At 34.1% G+C, this 22425-nt stretch overlaps 1 protein-coding gene, 1 non-coding gene and 2 pseudogenes across 5 annotated transcripts; 3 read left to right on the top strand and 1 right to left on the bottom strand.

The window, feature by feature from the left end:
- Window positions 1-184: 184 nt before the first annotated feature.
- Window positions 185-258, top strand: TRNAR-UCG (transfer RNA arginine (anticodon UCG)). Its single transcript has one exon. It is a non-coding gene; the product is annotated as a tRNA-Arg (tRNA).
- LOC111283082 (cleavage and polyadenylation specificity factor subunit 3-I-like) lies at window positions 204-4530 on the top strand (annotated as a pseudogene). The gene is made up of 6 exons (XR_016342351.1): window positions 204-726; window positions 890-938; window positions 1049-1113; window positions 1231-1377; window positions 1707-3545; window positions 3678-4530. The product of XR_016342351.1 is annotated as a cleavage and polyadenylation specificity factor subunit 3-I-like (transcript).
- A 682-nt stretch (window positions 4531-5212) lies between these two features.
- Window positions 5213-10413, top strand: LOC111282255 (uncharacterized protein At4g06598-like). 2 transcript variants are annotated; one of them, XM_022870263.2, is made up of 5 exons: window positions 5213-5499; window positions 7041-7787; window positions 8644-8719; window positions 8836-8962; window positions 9737-10413. In XM_022870263.2, exons 1-5 carry the CDS (start codon window positions 5276-5278, stop codon window positions 9928-9930), a joined length of 1368 nt encoding a protein of 455 aa, XP_022725998.2. In that variant the 5' UTR covers window positions 5213-5275; the 3' UTR covers window positions 9931-10413. The 2 variants fall into 2 exon arrangements, with proteins under 2 accessions (XP_022725998.2, XP_089617311.1); XM_089761185.1 differs by having other exon boundaries at window positions 5233-5499; window positions 8644-8725.
- A 237-nt stretch (window positions 10414-10650) lies between these two features.
- LOC111282761 (ubiquitin-like domain-containing CTD phosphatase) lies at window positions 10651-16620 on the bottom strand (annotated as a pseudogene). Its single transcript, XR_016342493.1, has 6 exons — window positions 16337-16620; window positions 15854-16003; window positions 14627-14640; window positions 11911-12007; window positions 11767-11830; window positions 10651-11439 (listed from the first exon to the last, which is right to left on the bottom strand). The product of XR_016342493.1 is annotated as a ubiquitin-like domain-containing CTD phosphatase (transcript).
- Window positions 16621-22425: the final 5805 nt, after the last annotated feature.

The raw sequence follows: 22425 nt of genomic DNA, 5'->3' as shown, positions 1-22425 counted from the left end.
TTTAATCCTAAACTAAATGTTTAGCCAAACTTTTGGCTAAAGAACTAACGCCAGTTGCACCCAGGCTACGGTGCCTAAGAACCAGTTCAAAAAATAAAATAAAATGGATGCATTAGAAAAAGAAAAAATTATAACGTGAATAAGTTGTCATAAATAGGGTATTTCTTGCTTCGTTTTCATAGAAGACCGCATAGCGCAGTGGATTAGCGCGTCTGACTTCGGATCAGAAGGTCGTGGGTTCGACTCCCACTGTGGTCGTTCGGCTTGTTTTGTTATCGGTTTTAATCCAATGGCCCAAATGTTAGGGCTTGTGCTTGGGCTTTAGTTTCAAATCGTTTCTGTACCGTTATCACCCGGTTGAGCCTGCCCCCTCTCTTTAACCCTTCCGATTTAGAGTTTAAGAGCTCTGTAACTTTGCAAGCTCAGTTGCATCATTTTCTTCGAACTTTGTAATTTAACGAAGTCGTTCTCTTTGTCGTGAAGTTAAAGAAATTTTGCTCTCCAATCTATCGAGGGTTTAATTTACTGCTAAAATTCATAGCGAAACGCTCTTTTCGAGAGTAAGTTCTGAGAAAAATGGCTTCAATAGGGCAGCCACCGTCACTTAAAAGAAGAGATGCGCCATTAACAAGAGAAGGAGATCAGATTACTATAAGCCCTTTAGGCGCTGGCAATGAAGTTGGTCGTTCTTGTGTTTACATGTCTTATAAAAGCAAAACTGTGCTGGTATGCTTGCTAATTCTTTAAATATATATTTGTTTTTTTTTTGCTGATATTGTTATTATCTTATTTGACTGTAATTTTTCCTATGAGTTTTTGTTTTTTTATTTTTGAATGATAGTTTGATTTTGGAATTCATCCTGCTTAATCGGGTATGGCTTCTTTGCAGTATTTCGAGAGATTGATCCTTCAACAATTGATGTCCTTCTTATCACCCAGTATGGCTTTTCCCCCTTGTTTTTGCTTTAATTTTTTCGTTTTTATCCTTAAAATTTGGTGCTGGGTAGAGTTAACTGTTATATTTCATTTACTTTTGGCATTTATGCAGCTTTCACTTGGATCACGCTGCGTCCCTACCGTATTTTCAAAATCAAACTAGTGCTGTATTTTCCAGTTAAATCTGGTTCCAATGTTGTCGAATTTGCTTTGAAGTTATTCCAAATTTACCTCTGAGCCTTTTAACCATTAATTGTTTGAAAACTATTTGTTCTGTTTTGTTCTTGACTGCAGGTTATTGATTTCCTCCAAACCATGGAAGTAAATGGCATAAAATTCTGGTGCTACACTGCTGGTCATGTTCTTGGCACGTCTAAGTTTACAATGTGGTCTTGTTTAAGAACTAATGTGTTCATATTTTCAACCAGACCACGTTCAGAGGTCGAGTTTTTATGACTTATGCAACAAAAGCTATTTGTTCTGTTGATATAAGCTCCTTCTGAGTGATTATGTAAAAGTGAGCAAAGTTTTAGTTGAAGACATGTTATTTGATGAACAAGACATTAACTGATGGATAGAATTGAGCTATATATTCTTGCTTTTCCGCTTCTTCCAATGTTTAATGTCCATCCGTTCTAGGGCTGTATTTTCCAGTTAAATCTGGTTCCATTGTCGTCGGATTTGCTTTGAAGTTATTTCAAATTTGCTTCTGAGCCTTTTAGCCATTAATGGATTGAAAACTATTTGTTCTGTTTTGTTCTTGACTGCAGGTTATTGATTTCCTCCAAACCATGGAAGTAAATGGCGTTAAGTTCTGGTGCTACACTGCTGGTCATGTTCTTGGTGCTGCTATGTTTATGGTTGACATTGCTGATGTTCAAGTCCTCTATGCTGGAGACTATTCTCGTAAAGAAGGTCATCTCCGCGCTGCTGAGCTCCCATAGTTCTCTCCTGATATATGTGCATTTGAATCCACTTATGGTGTCCAGCTCCATCAACCATGACACATTTGGGAGAAGTGATTCGCGGATGTTATCCATTCTACTATTTCTCAAGGGGGTCAAGTTCTAATCCCACCATTTGCCCTTGGTCATGCCTAAGAACTTCTATTGATCCTTGATGAGTATTGGTCAAACCACCATGAGCTTCTTAACATTCCGACGTATTATGCTTCTCCACTTGCGGAAAAGTGTGTGGCTGTTTATCAAACATACATACTTTCTATGAATAAGAGAATTCAAAACCAGTTTGCACACTCAAATCCCTTCAAGTTCGAGCACATTTCTCCGTTAAAAAGCATTGAGGACTTTAGTGATGTAGGTCCATCTGTTGTAATGGCAAGTCCAAGCGGACTTCAGAGTGGGCTGTCAAGCCAACTCTTTGACATGTGGTATTTTGATAAGAAAAAATGCTGCTGTTTTACCCAGATATGTCGTCAAAGGGACACTGGCAAAAACAATTATTAATGAACCAAAGGAAGTCACACTCTTGAATGGTCTCACTGCTCCTCTCAACATGCAGGTTCATTACATTTCATTCTCTGCCCACGCGGACTATGCACAGACAAGTACATTTTTGAAAGAGCTCATGCCTCCCAACATAATTCTTGTTCATGGAGAAGTAAATGAGATGGGAAGACTCAAACAGAAGCTTATCACAGAGTTTACTGATGGCAACACCAAAATCATTACTCCTAAGAATTGTCAGTCTGTTGAGATGTATTTTAACTCTGAGAAAATGGCTAAGACCATCAGAAGATTGGCTGAAAAGACTAGAAGTAGGTGAAACTGTTGGCAGTGTTCTGGTAAAGAAAGGTTTCGCATACCAGATAATGGCTCCCGATGATCTCCATATCTTCTCACAGCTTTCAACAGAAAATATCACTCAGATGACTACTATCCCGTTTGCTGGTGCCTTTGTTGTGATTAAGCATCAACTTGAGCAGATATATGAGAGTGTGGAATCTTCAACAGAAGAAGAATCTGGGGTTCCAATATTGAGAGTGCATGATAGAGTGACTGCGAAAGCAGGATTCAGATAAGCATATCTCACTGGATTGGATATCAGATCCCATAAGTGACATGGTGTCAGATTCCATTGTGGCATTGGTTCTGAACATTAGCCGGGAGATCCTTAAGGTGGTAGTTGAATCCTGAGGCTGTAAAAATGGAAGAAGAAAAAGGGAAGAAGACGGAAAAGGTTATTCATGCACTCCTGGTTTCACTCTTTGGGTATGTCAAATTAGTAGAAAATGGAAAGCTTATAATAAGTGTCGATGGGAATGTGGGTCATCTTGATTAACAGAGTGGGGATTTTGAGAGTGAAAATGAAGGTCTAAAAGAGGGAGTAGATACAGCTTTATGACGAATTCAAAATGCAGTAAAGCCTATTCCTCTCTCAGCATCTTAGGTTTTTCCATTATCTTTTGATTTATTTATTCCCCTGTTAATGTGCTTGACTTTGAGGATAAATTTTGGATTGCCAATAATGCAAGGCATATTTAAGTTGTTTTCAATACTTATTACTAAGCACTGATTCCTATTTTGTACAGCTTAGCACCTTCTTCTTCAAGATTCCATCGTCACTTTTTATTCTAATGATTTGATCTGGTAAGATTCATGGTTTTGATCTGGTTAGATTCATGGTTTTCTGCCCTTTATGTGAAAAAAAGGGTGCATCAAATTTTGCGTGGTTAATCAAAAACCAATTATTCATTAATGCTATTTTTATTGTGATTTTAGGATATTGATCATCTCCTACCAAATATTGCCAACTTCATACTTGGAAGGTTTCCTTCTTTAACCAAGAATCTAGACTTGGAAGGTATCCATCTTTAACCTGGAAGCGTAGATGGACAACAAAGGAATTTTTGCAGCAAGGGGTCTCAAATATGGAAGGATAAATGGATCTCAAATATTGCCAACTTCATACCAGCTTCAAGGGAGGATAATATACTGGAAGATGCAACGGTGAGTGAACTGATCAACATACCAACCATGCAGTGGAACGTGGAGCTTATTGAAAATACCTTCTCACCTGATGAGGTTAGACAAATATGTGCCATACCCTTAAGCAGATTTAGTACCCTTGACGTGATGGTTTTGGAATTTTGACAAAACCATTATTTATAAAGTCAAAAGTTGATACTTTGTTACCTAATTTGGAGCAAGATGAGACCCGGATGCAATACAGCCAAAGTGTAGAGGCCAGAATGAAGGAGAAGCAAATGTGGTGTAAGCTGTGGACAGAAAAGGTTCCATTTGCTTGGAGACTATGCCATGAGATACTACCTGTCAATGCGAAACTTAAGCTGCGGAAGGTCCTAGCCCAAGCAGTATGCCCAAGATGCCAACAATCAGAGGAATCAGTTATGCATGCAATGAGAGAATGTGTTTAACGCAGTTGAGGTCTGGCAGGAAATGCAGAAAAATTCTAAGAGGGCAAATACATGTATAGCTAAGGTGTTTGATTGCTTTATGCATGTATATACCAATATGGATCAAAGATGCTTTGAAACTGGGTGGTTGTGACGTGGGCAATCTCAAATAGCAGAAATATGAATCATATTGATATAAAAAGTGCATCTTTAAGAAATCGAAATTTAATTCAATTAATTTATATAATTATTTTAAGAGATGATATTTAGTAGATCTAAAAATTAAAAATTAAAAATTATAATTTTTTTCGTTTCTTTAAAAAGTTCTTTCGTAAAAAATATGCATTTTTAAATTTATTTGGAGAATGAAATAAACTTAAGCAAAATTTAAGAACATATATGATCAAATCACCAATTTTTTTAATTATGAATTTAGTTTTTGTTTGTTTTTTTCAATCAAATTTGAGATATGTAAAATTTTAATTATATGTACTTTAAGAAGAAGATTTGAATTAAAGCATGCAAAAGTGTGATTGGGCTTTGAGGAAAAAGATGAAACTTTTTTTTTTTCCTTGCTTGAAGGTGACCAAAACAGGCAAATGGGAATAGAAGAATATTGGATCTAAAAGACAGATTTGGTAAAGTTAAAGCAAATATAAAATTGTTGTCCCTTTGTGTTCTTTTGATGCACTTTTTTCATCTCTCTTTGTCTTTGATAACTGGATCTTAATAATAATAATAATAATAATTTAATTCATCAACTTGCAAAAAATACGACAATGTGTAAAGAAATAATGATATTGATTTTTATTTTTATTTTTAAAGTATACAAAATAAATCATAGATGAAAGTTGAAAATTAAAAGAAAATATTTTTTAATAAATCAGTTTTACATAGGCATGATCCCACAATTTTTAATACTACAACTGGTAGTAAAAAGAAAGAATTGAGGAATTAGGGTGAATGGTATATAATATGAGTATTTTAGAGGGGTTAAAAGGTGAAAATATTTCTCTCTTTTTCAGATTTTATTTTTCAATCCAGATTCCCACACCTCCAGACTTGAGAGAGGGAAAGAGAGAGAGACAAGAGGGCAGAGGGCTTCATAATAATGGAATTGTAAGCTTCCGATTTAGAAACATTGAAGCATTGCATTTCGAGATCTTCAATTCTTCAATCCTCGACAGGTAAGCTTTTCATTTTTTTTCTAATTTTGTTTCTTTTATAAATTACAAATTAAAAAACAAAAACTTTGTTTTTATTTTCATTTTTTCCCCTAATCCAATACGAATATATTTTTTTTAATCTTCGAATAGCTTTTTTTCAGGTCAGTTTTAATTCATTTTCATCTTTCACATTGTAACGTTTCTTTTTATTGAACGCCTAATCTTCAATGCTTAGGCTTTCTTTTTCTTTTTCTTTTTTTTATTTTATTTCATGAGCTGCGTTTTGGTTTTTATTTATCTTATATTTTTTAGTTTGGTTGCTGAGAAAATGTGGAAAATAATAAGAAATCACAGTTTCCAGTATTTGGATTTTCCCTATTCTATACCTTCGCTTAGCTTAGGTGATGTTTTATTTATTAGTTCATTCATTTTTTTTTTATTTACAACGTAATTTAACTAGGATTTTTAACGTTGTTTTTGTGTTTGTAAAGCGAAACAATAAATAGTGCCAGAATCACTGTTCTAATTTAAATGGAATCTTTTTATTTTGAGAGATTTTGCTTTGAATTTTTCCAGTTTTGTCAAATAAAATTGAAGAGTGTCATTCAAGGTAACGAATTAGATTATTTAGAGCTTGTTGTGAAGATTGTCTTGATCTAGTTCCTGTATATATGTTATCTGCGGCAATTTCATTGCTGAATATGTGCATTTGGGTACTTTTCTTCTTTTACATTGTTTTCTAATTTGATTTTGTAATTTGTTCAAAGTCTGGGTTATGCAAATGAGGAGTTTACTTCCTGGCTTCCTGGTAAAAGTAGGGTTTTTTGTTACTAGGTCTTTGCTACAGTGCTCTGAGAGACTTTACTACGTATGCTATAGTGAACACTTTTTGAACATGATATGAATATGATTGCACCATATGGGTCTTCTTGACAAGAGTGGTTGATGGAGATTGGGAGACATTCTTCGGTGTTTTTTAATAGTATTTATGACATTCTTTTATGTCCGGTTTCAATTAAAACAAGAAAAATACAGCTCATTATAAAAGATGTTGTGTAATGTTACAATCTTCTACCTACAAAAATAAAATCACATAATTCTTGTCACTTGAGCTTATTTTTTTTTTTTTTTGCTTCGGTTTTTCATGTATCATAAAATTTAGCGATTGGAACTATGGACAAAATTGATGTTGATCTAAGATGTATAGTAATGTTGAAATAATTTTATAATGCATATTCATGAGTTTTTTTTTTTTTAATCTTTTTCTGCGATCTTTCCATTTGGACAGTGAATATTTGCCAGAATGTCTCTCTGTTATGCATATGCCGTGTGCCAGACATGGATGCTTTTATGTTTAGATCATTTTTTGCATGTAACAATAGGTTTGATGCATGATACAATCTGATTTTATTTTTTTTCTGATTTCCTCTGTTGAATGGAGGGCTTATTGTCTCTTTGTTTGTGATTCATAACCATCATTGCAACTCTTTTTCTAGGAATATTGTGTTGTTCTTATCATAATTTATCTATTTCATGATCTGTCTCTCCTATGCCCTTTGCAGGAACTGGTTTTTCTTGGCCATGGCGAATTCCAAGGGGTCAACAAACATAAGAAACTTGATGTTTGCTGGAAAGCATGCTTTACTTCCTCCTAAAAGTCCATTTCCTACAGTCTTCTCAACATATACTGATTATGTCCCCAACAATGTAATTGGATCAAAAGCAGTTCAAAAGCCTAGAGAGGGAAGTGCACACCACCAGCGCACTTCCTCTGAGAGCCCTCTGATAGAGGAGCAACCTTCTTGGCTTGATGATCTCCTTAATGAGCCAGAGACTCCTGTGTGCAAAGGAGGTCATCGACGTTCATCAAGTGACTCTTTTGCATACATTGATGTGGCTAATGCTCCTAACCTAGATTATGCAGCCCAGGATGAGTATGGATATAAAAATATGATTTCTGCACCTTCTTGGTCATCTCAGGACTTTGATTATCACAGTCACAAAGATGCTCGGCTTAAATCTTTCTACACTGATCTGAACTTGGTAAAGCAAAAGAATAGGGCATTGGATTCATCTTTGAATGCTTTAACTCATCCAAGTGGTCTTCCTTCTCTTAGAGAAAACACATTTGTTCAGGGTTTAGGATCTTCATGTGCACCACAAGAAGTAGAGGGTGCACCATCAACAGCAAGTGAAAAACAAGATTCTGCTGAATCTGCCCCTCTTGATGCAAAAGCTTCTTCTGAGAAAAAGGATAATTCTCACACTAAGTCTTCTGCATTTGACAGTGATACAAAACGTGCCAAGCAGTGAGTAGCCTTTTTTATTGTCCACAACTGGGTTATAGTACTATTATAGTAAAGAAAAATAGTGTTTTCCTCATTGCGAGGCCCTGTCTGCTATTTTTTGTTTCTTATATCTTATTTTCTGCTTGTGCATGCATTGATCCAAATCTCAAACTGTTATCCATATCTTTTGAAAGTTACATTTTATGAGCTCAAGGAATACTGATAGTTGCTTATCATTACTGCTAATGTTGTTAGTAATTAATTACTTTTTGCTTATAAGCACCAAATTGACAAGGAGCTTGTCAATTAATTTCCAATGGGATTTGGAAATGATGCTAGGATATGGATCTGCAGGTGCCCTAGGAATGATTGCATTGATTAGATGTTTCTTGCAATTGCATTCACTTTCTAGTTGTTATGCAATCCTTGGCCTTGTACCTCTGGTTCTTCGGCTGGAATTTTTCAGTTGAATATTTGCCACAAACCAAAAAGATTTGCGATAGGTTTCCTTGAATTCTCTTTGAATAATTATTTTATGGAACATGAGGAGTATGCTTGTGTTTGTCTGTAGTCTGTATAGCAGGGTTTTCATGCATATACAGTGACAAAAGGATATCATCAATACATATTCTTCTGTTTTCTTTTGTTCTTAATGGAATCTAATATCACATCCTCTCTCTCTCTTCAAATTTTCTTATTTTGTTATGCCTGGTGTTTAATTTAGTTGATATTTCTTTTTTTAATCACTAGTGACTTTGATTTACTTTGGCTGTATGATTCTTGAGGATTTTATCAAAATATATATTTGGTTATTACACCAATGCCCTACATTGGTAGAAAATGTTTGATTATGGTACTTTGTTATTGTCTATTGCAGACAGTTTGCTCAACGCTCAAGGGTGCGTAAACTTCAGTACATAGCTGAGCTGGAAAGAAATGTACAAGCTTTGCAGGCAAGAGTTAGTCCAAACTGATGCTTTTAACATTTACTTGCATTTGAAATTTTCTTAAAGTTATGGATAATTAGATGCGTTATAATGAAGTGTTAATTGCATTTCTTACTTAACAGGCAGAAGGATCCGAAGTTTCAGCTGAGCTTGAATTTCTCAACCAGCAGAATCTTATTCTTAGCATGGAGAACAAAGCTCTTAAGCAACGTTTAGAGAGTTTATCTCAAGAGCAGGTTATCAAATATTGTAAGTGTCTAAACCATGACCTCTAAGGCCATGATAAAAATGTTGGTTTTTTGCATTACATATTGCATTTCACCTTTTTTTTTCTACCTTATAATTTTTTGTATGTAGTACATATTTTGAACCTGTATGAATTGGCAGCATGAGGGGTGTTATGTTAAATGCAGTTAGGTTTTTATATTCCATAAGTTGCTAATGAAGATACTTTAGAAGGAAAAAACGGTATAGGTAGTAGAAACTTTGATAAAAAAATTGCCGGAGAGTTGGTTTGAGATAGTTTGAGCATGAGTGGCTAGATAAAGTGAAATTTACTATTAAATTCTAAAATAATTTGAAAGAAGGAAGAAAGCATATGGAGAAATTTGTATTAGAGAGCACAGGTTTCTCTGGTCATGATTTAGTTTGTTACCCTAGTAAAGGATAGAAATGTCTTGCTGAGCTTAGTATGGGAGGGGTTAAGTTAGGTCTTGACTCATGAGTTAGCCACTTTCCCTTGTTTACCCTTCATGTTAGGGGGAATAGGATGCTGGGGTCCATGTCTTATTCATTTGTTTGTGTTATATGCCGGAAAAAGTGATTTCCCACTTCCTTGGGAGCACAGGTTCCCCTAACAATGCATTGGGTTGGGTCTTCCAAAAGCATGAATTATTATGTAGAAAAGGCCAAATGTCTCTAAGAGGACATCATTGATCTGTCATGTGATGAACAGTAATTATTTTAATTAATTAAAACAAACTTTATGGAATGAAAACTAAATTATTCAATCATTGTGCTCAGTTGAGCAGGAAGTATTGGAGAGGGAGATTGGTAGGCTACGACTCTTGTACCAGCAGCAAAATCAACAGCAACCATCATCTAGCCATCGACGCTCTAGCAGTAGAGATCTTGATTCCCACTTTGCAAACCTCTCTCTGAAACATAAGGATACCAGTTCTGGTCATGACCCTGTCACTGATCCACTCCGCATTTAAATACTTAATTTATCCAGAGCTTTTCGTACCACTACTTCAACTGGTGCTGCCCTTCTGACCAAGTTTGTTGTTTCCCTTGTGCGGGATAAAGCCAACAACATCCATTCTTGGTTCTCTCCCTCTACCTGATCTTCTCTTTATTTTTCTGTCAATCTCTTAACTTTTTTTTTTTGCATTCAACCAATTAATATCTTTCATGTGCACCTGGTAGTCATTGCAAGAAAATTAGTTTTCAGGCATGTGATTCACCTGAGGTGGTAAACAGAACAGGTTCCATGTTTCACTCTCCTGTCTGCTCATCAATGGTTATGATTCAGAAATTTTTATGTGCTCCATTTTTCCTCCATTTGGAGTACCTACCTAGTGGATACCACCTTGGTGCAGAGATCTTTAGGCTGTATGGATGTGCATTATTTATAATGCATAATGGTCTGAAAATATTTCTTGCAAAATGTTATTAATGAAATCCGTCTCTTATTTCTGGGTTCTGTTGGTTATAATTATTTGCCTCTTTTTGAAAATATTTCAACATTGTCGCCATTAAAAACCTTCCTGGAATGCAAATTCTTAACAGCTCATTTACATTTCTTCGTCTGATCCAATATAACTATTCGGTTACACCTGGACAGGATTGTTTAAGAAAAAGAACAGCCAATGTTATTTCCTTGTTTATCTTCCCCCCCCCCCCCCCCCCCCCCCTCCTTCCCAACTATGTGTGTGTGTGTCTGAACTAATGCCCAATAAAATGACATTCATGGGTCAGGTAGCTGTTACGCCCTCATGAAGGAAGAGCACTGGCTAGCATTTAACAGTATCACAACCCAATATTAGAGAGATACCTGAAAAGAATGGCTTGTTAGGAATAGATAAATATAGCGAATTACCGAGCAGAAAAAAAAAGGAAAAATTGTTAGGGACATTAAGAAATACATTTTCATTAAAAAATCTTGTTCCTGAAACGATAACTTAAGGCAATTTATACCTAGAAGAATGGGAAAGTTAAGGATTTGCAGAAATGGAGAGGAATTGACCAAAAATATGAGATATGTACCTCAAAAAGTGAACATTATTAACACATGAAATTTCTCTGGTTTTTAATGTCAATCATGCATGCCTGCGCCTTTTGGCATTGTAGGTGAATAAATGCCAATTACTATGGTCAACTGCACTCAAGGCATCAAGATCTGCAATGGCTAACAAATATTGGATGAGCTTTACAAGCTCTTGGTCAGCGTCTCTGTGTGCATGTGCTTTCCTGAACAACTTAATTGTCAAACCATTCTGCGGGTTCATCATAAAATTTCTTTGCCGATCATCAAACATTATAGTGTTTAATTATATACCTCAGGAAACTAAGCCCAAATTAAACCAAGTGGTTTGCAATCAAAGATTCCATGAGAATCTGATCAAACATTGATCATAAGTAATTGGTCTTGGAGGGCTGTGATTTTTTAGTTTGGATTGTTTAGTACTCCAAGCTGTCCCATCTTCAACTCAAGCCATTTCATGCTGGAGAAAGAGAAAATGATAAACTTTAGAAAGCTGGATTATATATACCCAGAATTTATAGCATGCACATGCAGACTGAAGTGCAGAAACCCAGGTACCTAAAAAGAACTGAACACATATGTTGATAAAAATGATGAGAAATCGTACTACAATAAGGCTTGAGATATGATAACTTTTTAGGCTTAGATGTGACAATTTGGACATGAGTCTCCAAATTGATAAAAAAAATTCAAGAAGTTGCTAAGCATGGGTTTCTTTAGTAAAGGTAGACATATTCAGTCATGGAAAACAATTAAAGGAAAAGAAAAATGATTAATAAAACATGACCTGGTTGCAGACCAAATCATCATATCATACCCTGCATAAGCAGCTGTAAGAAACTCATGAAGATCTGCAAAAAGTATCTTCAGCATCAGCTCCTATGAAAACACATCAAACATATAAAGTATTAACAGAGCACGATAACCTTACAAGGCCGCATGAGTTGAAGTGGAATCTCTGCTGTGGACCGGTGATCAAATAGAGTATAGTCAATATCCAAAACAAGCAGTTTCTTCCCTTTACGGCACTCTGATGAAAATAATGACCGAGAAATGTCCAAAACATTTCGACATGATTCATATAACATTGCTTCAGTTAAACTTTGTATTGCGATCATAAATGTCTTAAGAAGAGATGCTAACCTTATATTGATCTATACGTCCCCTCAGTTTCTGCTTGTTGAACTCTTTATTTTTAATGTCAACAACTTCATCTTGGCCAATTTCAAGTCATCAATAATCTCTGGAGTCTCAACCGGATCAACAATTATATCATCTTTAACACTGCTGGATATTCATAATACCATTGCTTGTTATTGATCTCTATACCATGAATGCTCACATTAATTGTTGTATTGCAAAGAAAATAATTTTATCCAAAAAAGAGAAGAGAACCTTAATACACAAAAAGCACAGAACAGAAACACCAGAAATTCCAAGTTTATAAGTATTTCATAATGACATGTTAAAAGAAACTAAAACTTTTGAGAGATAGCTGTGATTTTAGATAGTTCCAAACAGTTGAAATTTCCAAAAATGTTCTTCCAAATTCAGCAAAAGAAACTTGGGTACCCAAATTTTCTAACAAAATAAGAAACTCAATAGTAAAAAATCAAACTTGATGATTAAAAAAAAAAAAGATAAAAAAGAATTTGATTGGAGAGAGAGAAGGGTACCCAATCATGGTTATCTTGAGAGAGGACATAAGCGGAAGTTGAGAGAGCAAAAGGGAGGCATTGGAGAGTTTGTTGCCACCAAAGGAATATCAGTAGAAGTCGGTACCTAAGCTCTACTTTCATCAATAGAAATTTACTGCTACAATTCTAAAAATACATGAAGATTACAGCTACCAGGATTTGAAAAAAAAATTTTTTTTTCTTTAAGTGAGATTTTTTTTTTAATAAAAAATAAATAAATACACATATATATCTTTTATTTTATATTTTTTATATTAATTTCATTCGATTTTTTTTTTATTAATTCACAAAACTATATTGATTTCACTTAAATTTTGAGAGCAAACTTGGGCATTGTGCAATATTATAAAAATTTTTTAATTTAACCCATCTATATAATCATTTTTAAATTATAACATTCATCGATTTTAAAAGTCAAATTTAATAGTTGAAATCTCTTATTTTACCAATTAAAAAAAATTGACGCATGAGAGAGTAAGTGAATTTGCTTAGTAAAAATGAGAATAGATAAGATCAAATTTAATTTAATTTGATTTTTTTAAATAACATATATATTATAAATTTTTAAAATTTGATCTAAATTTGAATTGATATTTTTTTGAAATCAATTTGGTTTGAATAAAATTTTTAATATATTTAAATAAATTTTTATATAAAATAATTATTTTTATTTTATAAAAATTTAAAAAATATATAATTCAGATTTGATTTTTTTATAATTTTTATATTTAGATATGAATTTAATATATATATATATATTTAATATCAAAATTTTATCTGAATTAAATAAAAAAAATCCATCCAAACAAAACTAAAAACGATAATTTTATATCAATTTTTAATTTTTTTCAATTTTTTTCTCACCCAACTATATATCAACCAATAAATTATAATGTTGCGAGCGATCATAATAGTTTGAGAAGAACATGCGTTTGCGACAAAGTTGTTTGAAGTGTTCTTTTTCTGAACAATAGAAATATCGAAAGATTTCGACCAAAGAAAAGGAAATATCGAAAGATTTCTACATATATATCGAAAGACAAACGACAGTATATGATTAATTCAATTTTCCTTTCATGGGCCCTACACAACTACACCTTTTACAAAATCAAGGAAAAATTTTTCCAAAAGCCTAAATCTCTCACAGGATAACATCTATAAGGTTGAAAGAGCTGGCGCTTCAAACTTCTTTAGGGATTCTCCCCTATATCTATTGCTGCTAATTCTCATCTTTTCTGCCTAGTTTGTAAGTGAAATTGATCAGCCGAGCAACTCAAAGAAATAAAATTCAGCTATGGCAATTTTCACAAAAGTTCTCTCAAACATCGACGTTGAAAGAAGATTATCACTTCCAGATAGGTGCTTACCTGCTTTACAACGGTCGGAAGGCTACAATGGAATAATGTTGCTGGTTAAGGATGAGTTTGGGAGCCTATGGAACTTTCGTTGCATGATACGATCTGGGGTTGTCCAAAAGCTGGTTATCGTTTCCGGTTGGATCCAATTTGTCCAAAGTAAAGGCCTCCATTCTGGTGATGTGGTCATTCTTTACAGAGAGTACGACATATTTACAGGGGCACACTACAAAATTGAAGTGAAGAGGAGAAACATCTCAAGTTTTAGCACAAAAAAAAAAATTTAGGCTCAATCTCACCTTTTTGGTTTGCATCGTTACTTGTTTATTTTGTATTAAGAGGAGAATTTTTTAATCTTTTCATCGTTGTCTTTTTACCCAAACGGTCCTGTTTTCCCCTGTTTTCTTCCATGGCTGAGAGCCATTAGGAGTTCAGGGTTTTGGGTACCTAAATCTGTATAGCGACGTCATAGTCATTCTTAACATCAATATTCTGGAGAAAACGATTTCCAGTTTCTATTCTGAATGAAAACTGTTGAATTGATTTTTGTGTGAATGGCAGAGCAGACCACTCCCCTGCAATCCTGCATTTTCACTGGGGTCTTTAATCAAGGAACTACTAGTATCAATCATCAAATAATTAGTCCTACCGTCGTTGATTAATCAGAAACATTAAAAAAAAAAAAACGACACACTAAAGAAGATAAAGGTGAAAACAAATCAAAAACCAAATCTTTTGGTTTATTAAATTCTTCAGAAAGAACTTTTTCTTCTGATCAGGTACTTGCTAGGAGTTGTTTCGCTGATCGTTGTTGATCTTTTCTAAAACCACTATAGTAAATACTGATAAAGAGCAGCTGCAATCTATCACTTTCTATAAATAGAAAAAAAGAATCAAAGAAAAAACATAAAAAGAAACGAGAAACAAAAGGTTTTAACTAGTACGACAAGAATATTTCGTTCGACAACAACTTTTATGATACCCTCATCATACAATTTCATATAACCTCATCAGAATCAAATGTAATAATGTATGATGCCCTTTTTTCTGATGAAAATAATGAATCCTTGTTAGAATCAAATGTAACAATGTATACTAAATCCTCATCAGAATCAAATGAAACAATGCATGATAACCTTTTTTCTGACAAAAATAATGAATGATACCTATATTTATTCCTCTTTCACCAAAAACGTTCATATATCCTTCTCTCACAAATTTATGCTCTAGCATTTTCTATTGACAAAATGATTCGTTTAGAATAAGAGAGAAGAGATGAGAAGAGAGCAAGAGAAGGTAAGAGAGAATTGATAAGAAGATTCTTGTTGTTTTCTTTCCATTCCTTTCATAAACTTTTACAGAAAATTCTTTGACAAGTTATACAATAACCGTTTTTGCCTCAGTCATGCAAGTCAAGCCAAGGATTTGATCAGCTAAGAACAAACTCATACGATAACCAATCTATCAACAGACTAATTGAGCTTAGTGCATTACAAAATCCTTAACCCAACCAGGAGCTTTGCTGATGCGTTATGAGGCCCGTTTCTCACTGAGTTGTTGTGCATCCTCCTGATTTGGGCTCATATCACAAAACAACATAGAACCACATGAAGGTTGATCGAAGGACAAAAACGCTTTCCAAACACGATGTTCCCAAATTCATTAAACGTCAGCTAAGAAAGAGCATTTTGAAGATGGAGAGCGAACAAAAAATACCCTGGAAAAACGACCAAGAAATGTCAAAAACATTTGGACGTGGTTCACATAACATTGCTTCATTTAAACTTTGCATTGCGATCATAAATGTATCAAGAAGAGATTCTAACCTTATATTGATCTATACGTCTCCCCAGTTTCTGTTTGTTGATCTCTTTATCTTTAATGTCAACAGCTTCATCTTGGCCATGTTCAAAGTCATCAATAATCTCTGGAGTCTCAACTGGATCAACAACTATATCATCTTCAACAGTGCGGGGTATTCATAATACCCCTGCTTGTTATTGATCTGTATACCATGAATACTCACATTAATTGTTGTATTGCAAGGAAAATAATTTTATACAAAAAAAAAAAAAAAGAGAAGACAACCCTAAAACACAAAAAGCGTAAATTCCAAGGTTATTAGTATTTCATAATGACATGTTCAAAAACTAAAACTTTTGAGAGATAGCTGTGATTTTAGATAGCTCCAAAACTTGGTATCCAAATTTTCTAAAAAAAAAAAAAGGAACCCAACAGTAAAAAATCAAACTTGATATAAAAAAAAGAAGATAAAAAAGAATTTGATTAGAGAGATAAGAGTACCCAATCATTGTCATCTTGAGAGAGGACTTTTGGGGAAGTTGAGAGAGCAAAAGGGAGTCGTCCGAGAGTTTGTTGCCGGTTTTGGGGTAAAGAAGCTTCTGTCTTTTGGGTAAAACATTGACGAGTTTACAAATTCTTCGCTTCAACTCGGCCACTGAGTCATCGCCATAAACTCGAACCGTGTACTCTTTGCCTCTCCATTTTACTGTCAATGTCAGCTTCTCCTCTGTCAATGAAGAAGATGCAGTGGCAGTGGCAGCGGCAGTGGCGTGGGCAGCCATTTTTAACTTGGAAGTCTAGACTCCAAAGGAATATTAGTAGAAGTCAATACCTTTTGTTTCTCATTTCGCTCTCGTATTATTTTTCAATTTGGAAATTTTATCGATTTATCATTGTCCAAGAAGATTGTAGCGTGGAGATATACTCCCAAAAAAAGGATGGGGTCTTACTCAATGGACTCAATTCGATTTTTCGGATCACCTTATCTGTTAGTTAGACCATTCTACTGTTCTAGCTTCTTTGGGCTTTATCTTCTTTCGGGCAAGATGGCCCCTAGCTCTAAGTGGATCTAGGCCTACAATCACAACGACATCTGTCAATTCTGAAATTTAAATTTAATAATTGAAATCTCTTACTTTAGCAATTAAAAAAAAGAAAAGAATGACGGGCGAGACAGCAAGTGAGCAACCATTAAATTGTAATGTCGCGAGCGATCATACTCGTTTCCGAAGAATATAGGTTGCGACAAAGTTGTTTGAAGTGTCCTTTTCATAGACAAAAGAAAGTATATGACTAATGAAAATGACATGTGCCATCGGCATCTTTAATTCATTTTTCTATTCATGGGCCCCTCCACATCTAGACCTTTTACAAAATCGAGGAATAAAAAAATCCAAATTCTAACACGCGAAACCGTCTGTTAGGTTGAAAGAGCTGGCGCTTCAACCTTCTTCAAGGGATTTTTCCCTCTATATATATTGCTGCTAATTCTAATCTTTTCTAGCTACTCTGTAAGTGAAATTAACCAGCCGAGCAGCTTAAAGAAATAAAATTCATCTATGGCAATTTTTACAAAAGTTCTCTCAAACATCGACGTTGAAAGAAGATTATCACTTCCAGATAGGTGCTTGCCTGCTTCACAACGGTCCGAAGGGTACAATGGAAAAATGTTGTTGGTTAAGGATGACATTGGAAGCCTATGGAACTTTCGTTGCATAATACGATCTGGGGTTGTCCAAAAGCTGGTTATCGTTTCTGGCTGGATCCAATTTGTCCAAAGTAAAGACCTCCATTCTGGTGATATGGTCATTCTTTACAGGGAGGACGACATATTTACAGGGGCACACTACAAAATTGAAGTGAAGAGGAGTAACATCTCAAGTTTAGCACAGAAAGAAGAAATTTAGGCTCAAACTTACCTTTTTGTGTGTATCGCTACTTGTTTATTTTGTATTAAGATGAGAATTTTTGAATCGTTTCATCGTTGTCTTTTTACCCCAACTGTCCTTTTTTCCCCTGTTTTCTTCTAGGGTTGAGAGGCACTCAAGTTCAGGGGTTTGGGTATCTAAATCTGTATAGCAACTTCATACTCAAACTTAGCATCAATATTCTGGAGAAACCCATTTCCAGTTTCTATTAAAATTGTTGAATTGATTTTTGTGAGAATGGCAGAGCAGACCACTCCCCTGCAATCCAGCATTTTCACTGGGGTCTTTAATCAATGAGTTACTAGTATTAATCATCAAATATTTAATCCTTCTCCTGTTGTTGATTAATCGGAAACATTAGAAAAAAACCACACAGTAAAGAAGATAAAGGTGAAAACAGATCAAAAACCAAATCTTTTGGTTTATAAAATTCTCCAGAAAGATTATTTTTCTTCTGATTAGGTTCTTGGCTCGCTGATCATTGTTGATCTTTTCTAAAACCACTATACTAAAATATTGATAAAGAGCAGCAGCAATCTATCACTTTTTATAAATAGAGGAAAAAGAATTAAAGAAAAAACATAAAAACAAAAGAAAAACAAAAAGTTTTTAAATAGTACTACTAGATACCTATAGGATCGTTCGACAACAGCCGAATCCAACGATTGCTTGCAGGTGAACTGCGAGTATCGTTAAGGTTGACTCGCTGTTGTCCTTTTAGCCAGCCGATCGAAAAAGTATCAATGTTAGTTTTTGGGCGTACGCGACGCATATCATTTTGGGACGTTTGGATTCAAGCGAAGACCACTTGCGGCATGGTTGGTCCGATTATTACGTCAATGGACCCCCCTCATGTCATGTCGGGTCCCTATCACGCCGACCAACTCAGATTTTCACTAATATTTTTTAATGCATGGCATAAATCGCTTTACCAAGAGACAAAGTCCGACTTTGTTTATTGTAGGGAACCAATCCTTCGGCCACCAAAGTTGCAAATGATTCATCAGGTCCGCTGATTAATTGGCAAGTACTACACATAGGAAAACAAATAAAATAAAAATAAACTAGGTAGAAATTTTGTTTAGTTTTTGTGTTCATTTAGTATGTTGATTTAACTTTGAACTTGAACCAGCAATGTTCATTTAAAAATTGGTGCTGTTTTTGATGGTGAGCTCATCATCCTCCGTCGTTGATGATGTCTATAACCACGAATGTTTTCAATTTAGCTTATCCAGGGCACTGGTCTATGCTTTCCCCAAAGCCTCCCGATTGGTTTTTCTGTCTGTCGCGCGTTAGAAAACCAAACAAAATCGCAAACAGGCGAACGTTCAGTCAATGAAGACCAACCCGCAACACTCACGGAAGGCATGTAGCTCAATTATCAGCCTAGCTATTGCATGTATGGCTATGAATTTATTAATTTCATTATTCCAAAGAGCCGTAATCATGAGAGATGGATTAGAATCCACTCATATTCTAAAGGTTATGACACATGTTGGACCAATAAAAGCCAATCTGCGCGAGGTCTTGTGCTTGTAATAAAGCAAAAAGGTCAAGCAATTGTGAATCAAATATATGGTACTGGTACAACACTACTGAAATTGACCTTTAATGTAAAGACTATAGGTATCTTTTATCTGTGCGAGTGGGGGTGACATAGTCGATGACGTATCCGACCTTTTTTGTCAATAGACTTTGTGAATGCTCGATCGATCAGAGTAATATTTAATTCATTTTCCCTAGAGAAAATCCAACCCAACTTAGTGCGCTCACGCTTTTGCTTTAGAGACCTGTCACGGCAACTTACGCCATCTGAGAATTTTTTTGTGCCCTTTTATACCTTTTCTGAATATAATATGATTTTAAATGACAAAATTTCTTGATAAAAATGAGGAAGAATAACAAGACCTACTATAATTCTAGCTTTAGTTATAGTACTTAATGAAATATTATCCCATTTTGTGTATACTATATGTAGTACTCAATTAAATTTTATGCATATCTATCATCATTAAATAAATTTCAACGGTTTCAAACTATCACTGCCCAATTCACTTTCATGGCTTCAGTCAAGAATTGCTTTTTTTTCTCTTCTTATTGCGATACTATGTCATGGCCTTTTATCTCTTCTTTATTTTTTATTTTTTTTGCCAAAAAATAAATCTTTTCTTTTGTTTTTATGGCCAAAGTCCCAATTTCTCATTTGAGCCGCCACCGTTTTTGGATGTGAGAAATTATTTGTTTTTTTGTCATCAGAAACGTCCAAACCTTCTATGGCGACTTAATTACACTACTTTTATTAATATATTGTGTTGCGCACGTCCATCAATCCTCAATTTCGTAAGAAAATTAGGCCACTGCAAAGGGATTTTTTTTCTTTCATTGAATGAGTGTGAAAAGAATCTTTTATTCAATCTTCTTCTTTTTTTTTTCATACACAATGTGGTCTATTTAATGGCGAAGCAGACTAAACTATACATCTCTAAAACTCTCTTCACTAATTCCAACTTCTATCACCAGATAATAAAACAGAAATCCCAGGTAGTCAGTGCCACAGTCTGCACTGCAACAATGGAAGTTTTCTCCAAACAGCTAACGAAGACAGACGTTCTTGTGAGGCTATCCTTTCCAATGAAGTTTCTAAATGATTTTGAATTCCCTGAAGGGAAAGATAAGATGGAATTTGAAGTCACAGACAGCAGCGGAAAATCATGGAAATTTGGTCTCTCCAAAAGGAACAAATATCGTCACTCCCACCCGAAGCCGGTTCTGTCTTCAGGTTGGCTTGCATTTGTTCAGTCAAAGGGTCTGAAAGTGAATGATACGGTCATTCTTTACGACCAGAAAGACAAAATAGCTACCAAAACAAGATTCAAAATTCAAGCAAAGAGAAAAGTTCCCGCACCCTTCAAGCTATTTGGCAACGAGTTCGAGCATTGGGTTGATATTGAGTAGTTGAAACTGTAGGTTTCTTCTTCAATTCTGTTCACCAATGAGAGCTTCCAAAATGTTTGTCGCACGATAGATATAATACAAGACTGTGAAGTATGGTGCATGTAACTTTATGATTTCTAATATTTTTGCCTGTTTTCTATCTTACTTAAGCATGAAGCTTTGCATTTATAATCAGTTTGAATTCCAAAGTTCCAAAACAAATGCTGTTGTTTCATCAAATTACTAGATTGTCTTGTTGATAAATAATTATCCAACAACAAACTATAATTAACCATATTCGATGTAAAGCACATCATTGAAGATATTTTTAAAGTGATTGATGTGGTAAATCTTATTCTAAAGGGATAGTTACAAATGCGATTTTAAGCTACTTGTGAGTAAATAAATATCTTTTATGAATCTATCATTCAATTACTTTTAAAAGATTGAATCTAATAAATATGAATTCCAAGTCCAAATCTTAACATTTATAATTTTTTCATCTATTGAATAAAGAATTGGGATAAAGATAGTAGATTTAAACTTTTATCTTATATATTTTTTTAAGCTTTTTTAATCATTATATAAAAAAAATTATCTAAATAATGATTTGAATCGAAGTGACATTAATTTATAACTTATTGAAGTTATAAAAGATTGATCTCTGATTATTAAAATTAAAAGTTTGACATTTCCTTCGGATCACACGGTATATTGACAAATTCATACAAATCTTAAGCTGCTGATCTCATGTACCCAAAGAGGCAAAAGAAAAATCTTGAAGAAGTGGGTTAATGCAAACTTTATTGTCTATAAATTATTTAATTTGGTAAAAAAAAACGTAAGAATATATTCTTAGATGATTTGAATGCAGTGGTAGACGGTAGAAATAAAACTTATATCAATCAAATAACTTTTTGTGTGGCGTGACTTAAAAAATGTTCATCAGGAATTAGATGAATAAATAAATTTCATTTTATTTTATAATTCTAATCGCGATTAAGACAAGGACATCAACCGGCCACTTCAGCCTTTTTATGTATATTTGTTTATTTAATGTTGTACTAATCACCTTAATTGTTGGCTAAACCAAAATGGCAGGCTTGATGCTGGACCTACCTAAATCGAACATCTCGTCGCGCGACATGGTGATGGTGTCGCTCGTTGAATTGGTAATGTTAATGATTGCAATTTTCAAATTAACACGATTAGAGACAATTACAGCATTGCACTGTCTCGTCTTTCAGTTTCAACATTCTTTCTTGTCGCTCTAGAGCACGTAGGATAACTTTTAGGACGACGGTACGATGGTATGGTATAAAAAATATAAAAATAATATAATTTATAATTTTAATTAAAATTATATATAAATTTATTGAAAATAAAAAAATTATATTTTATATTTAATTTATTTATATAAATTATAATATAAAAATTTTATATTATATATGTATTTTACACAAAATAAAATGTATAAATATACCGATTACTACATCTATTATTAAGTTAAGAATTAAAAAATGATTTTGGTTTGTGTGTGTAATAATCAATTTAATAATCACTATATATGTGTATATGTCATCACAATCTTTTCCTCTTTTCTCGTAAAGAGTTATATATATATATATATATATATATATATATATATATATGACCCCTAAATTCTATACTTAAATTTTTAATCATGGACAGATGAACAGTACATGCTCAAAAATTAAGTATCACCTTT

This window comes from Durio zibethinus, chromosome 5 (assembly GCF_047325235.1).
Source record: "Durio zibethinus cultivar Kanyao isolate XHJ-2024 chromosome 5, ASM4732523v1, whole genome shotgun sequence".
NCBI classification, from domain to species: Eukaryota; Viridiplantae; Streptophyta; class Magnoliopsida; order Malvales; family Malvaceae; genus Durio; species Durio zibethinus.
Note: the sequence above shows the minus strand (reverse complement) of the source record. Positions and strands in the feature narration are given on the sequence as shown.

Bases quoted from the DNA above. Each gene is read 5' to 3' on its own strand.
- LOC111282255 (XM_089761185.1), top strand. From the start codon at position 5,276: ATGGTATATAATATGAGTATTTTAGAGGGGTTAAAAGGTGAAAATATT. The intron at 7,788-8,643 runs GTGAGTAGCCTT...TGTCTATTGCAG, and splicing joins GATACAAAACGTGCCAAGCA to ACAGTTTGCTCAACGCTCAA. The intron at 8,963-9,736 runs GTAAGTGTCTAA...CATTGTGCTCAG, and splicing joins AGAGCAGGTTATCAAATATT to TTGAGCAGGAAGTATTGGAG.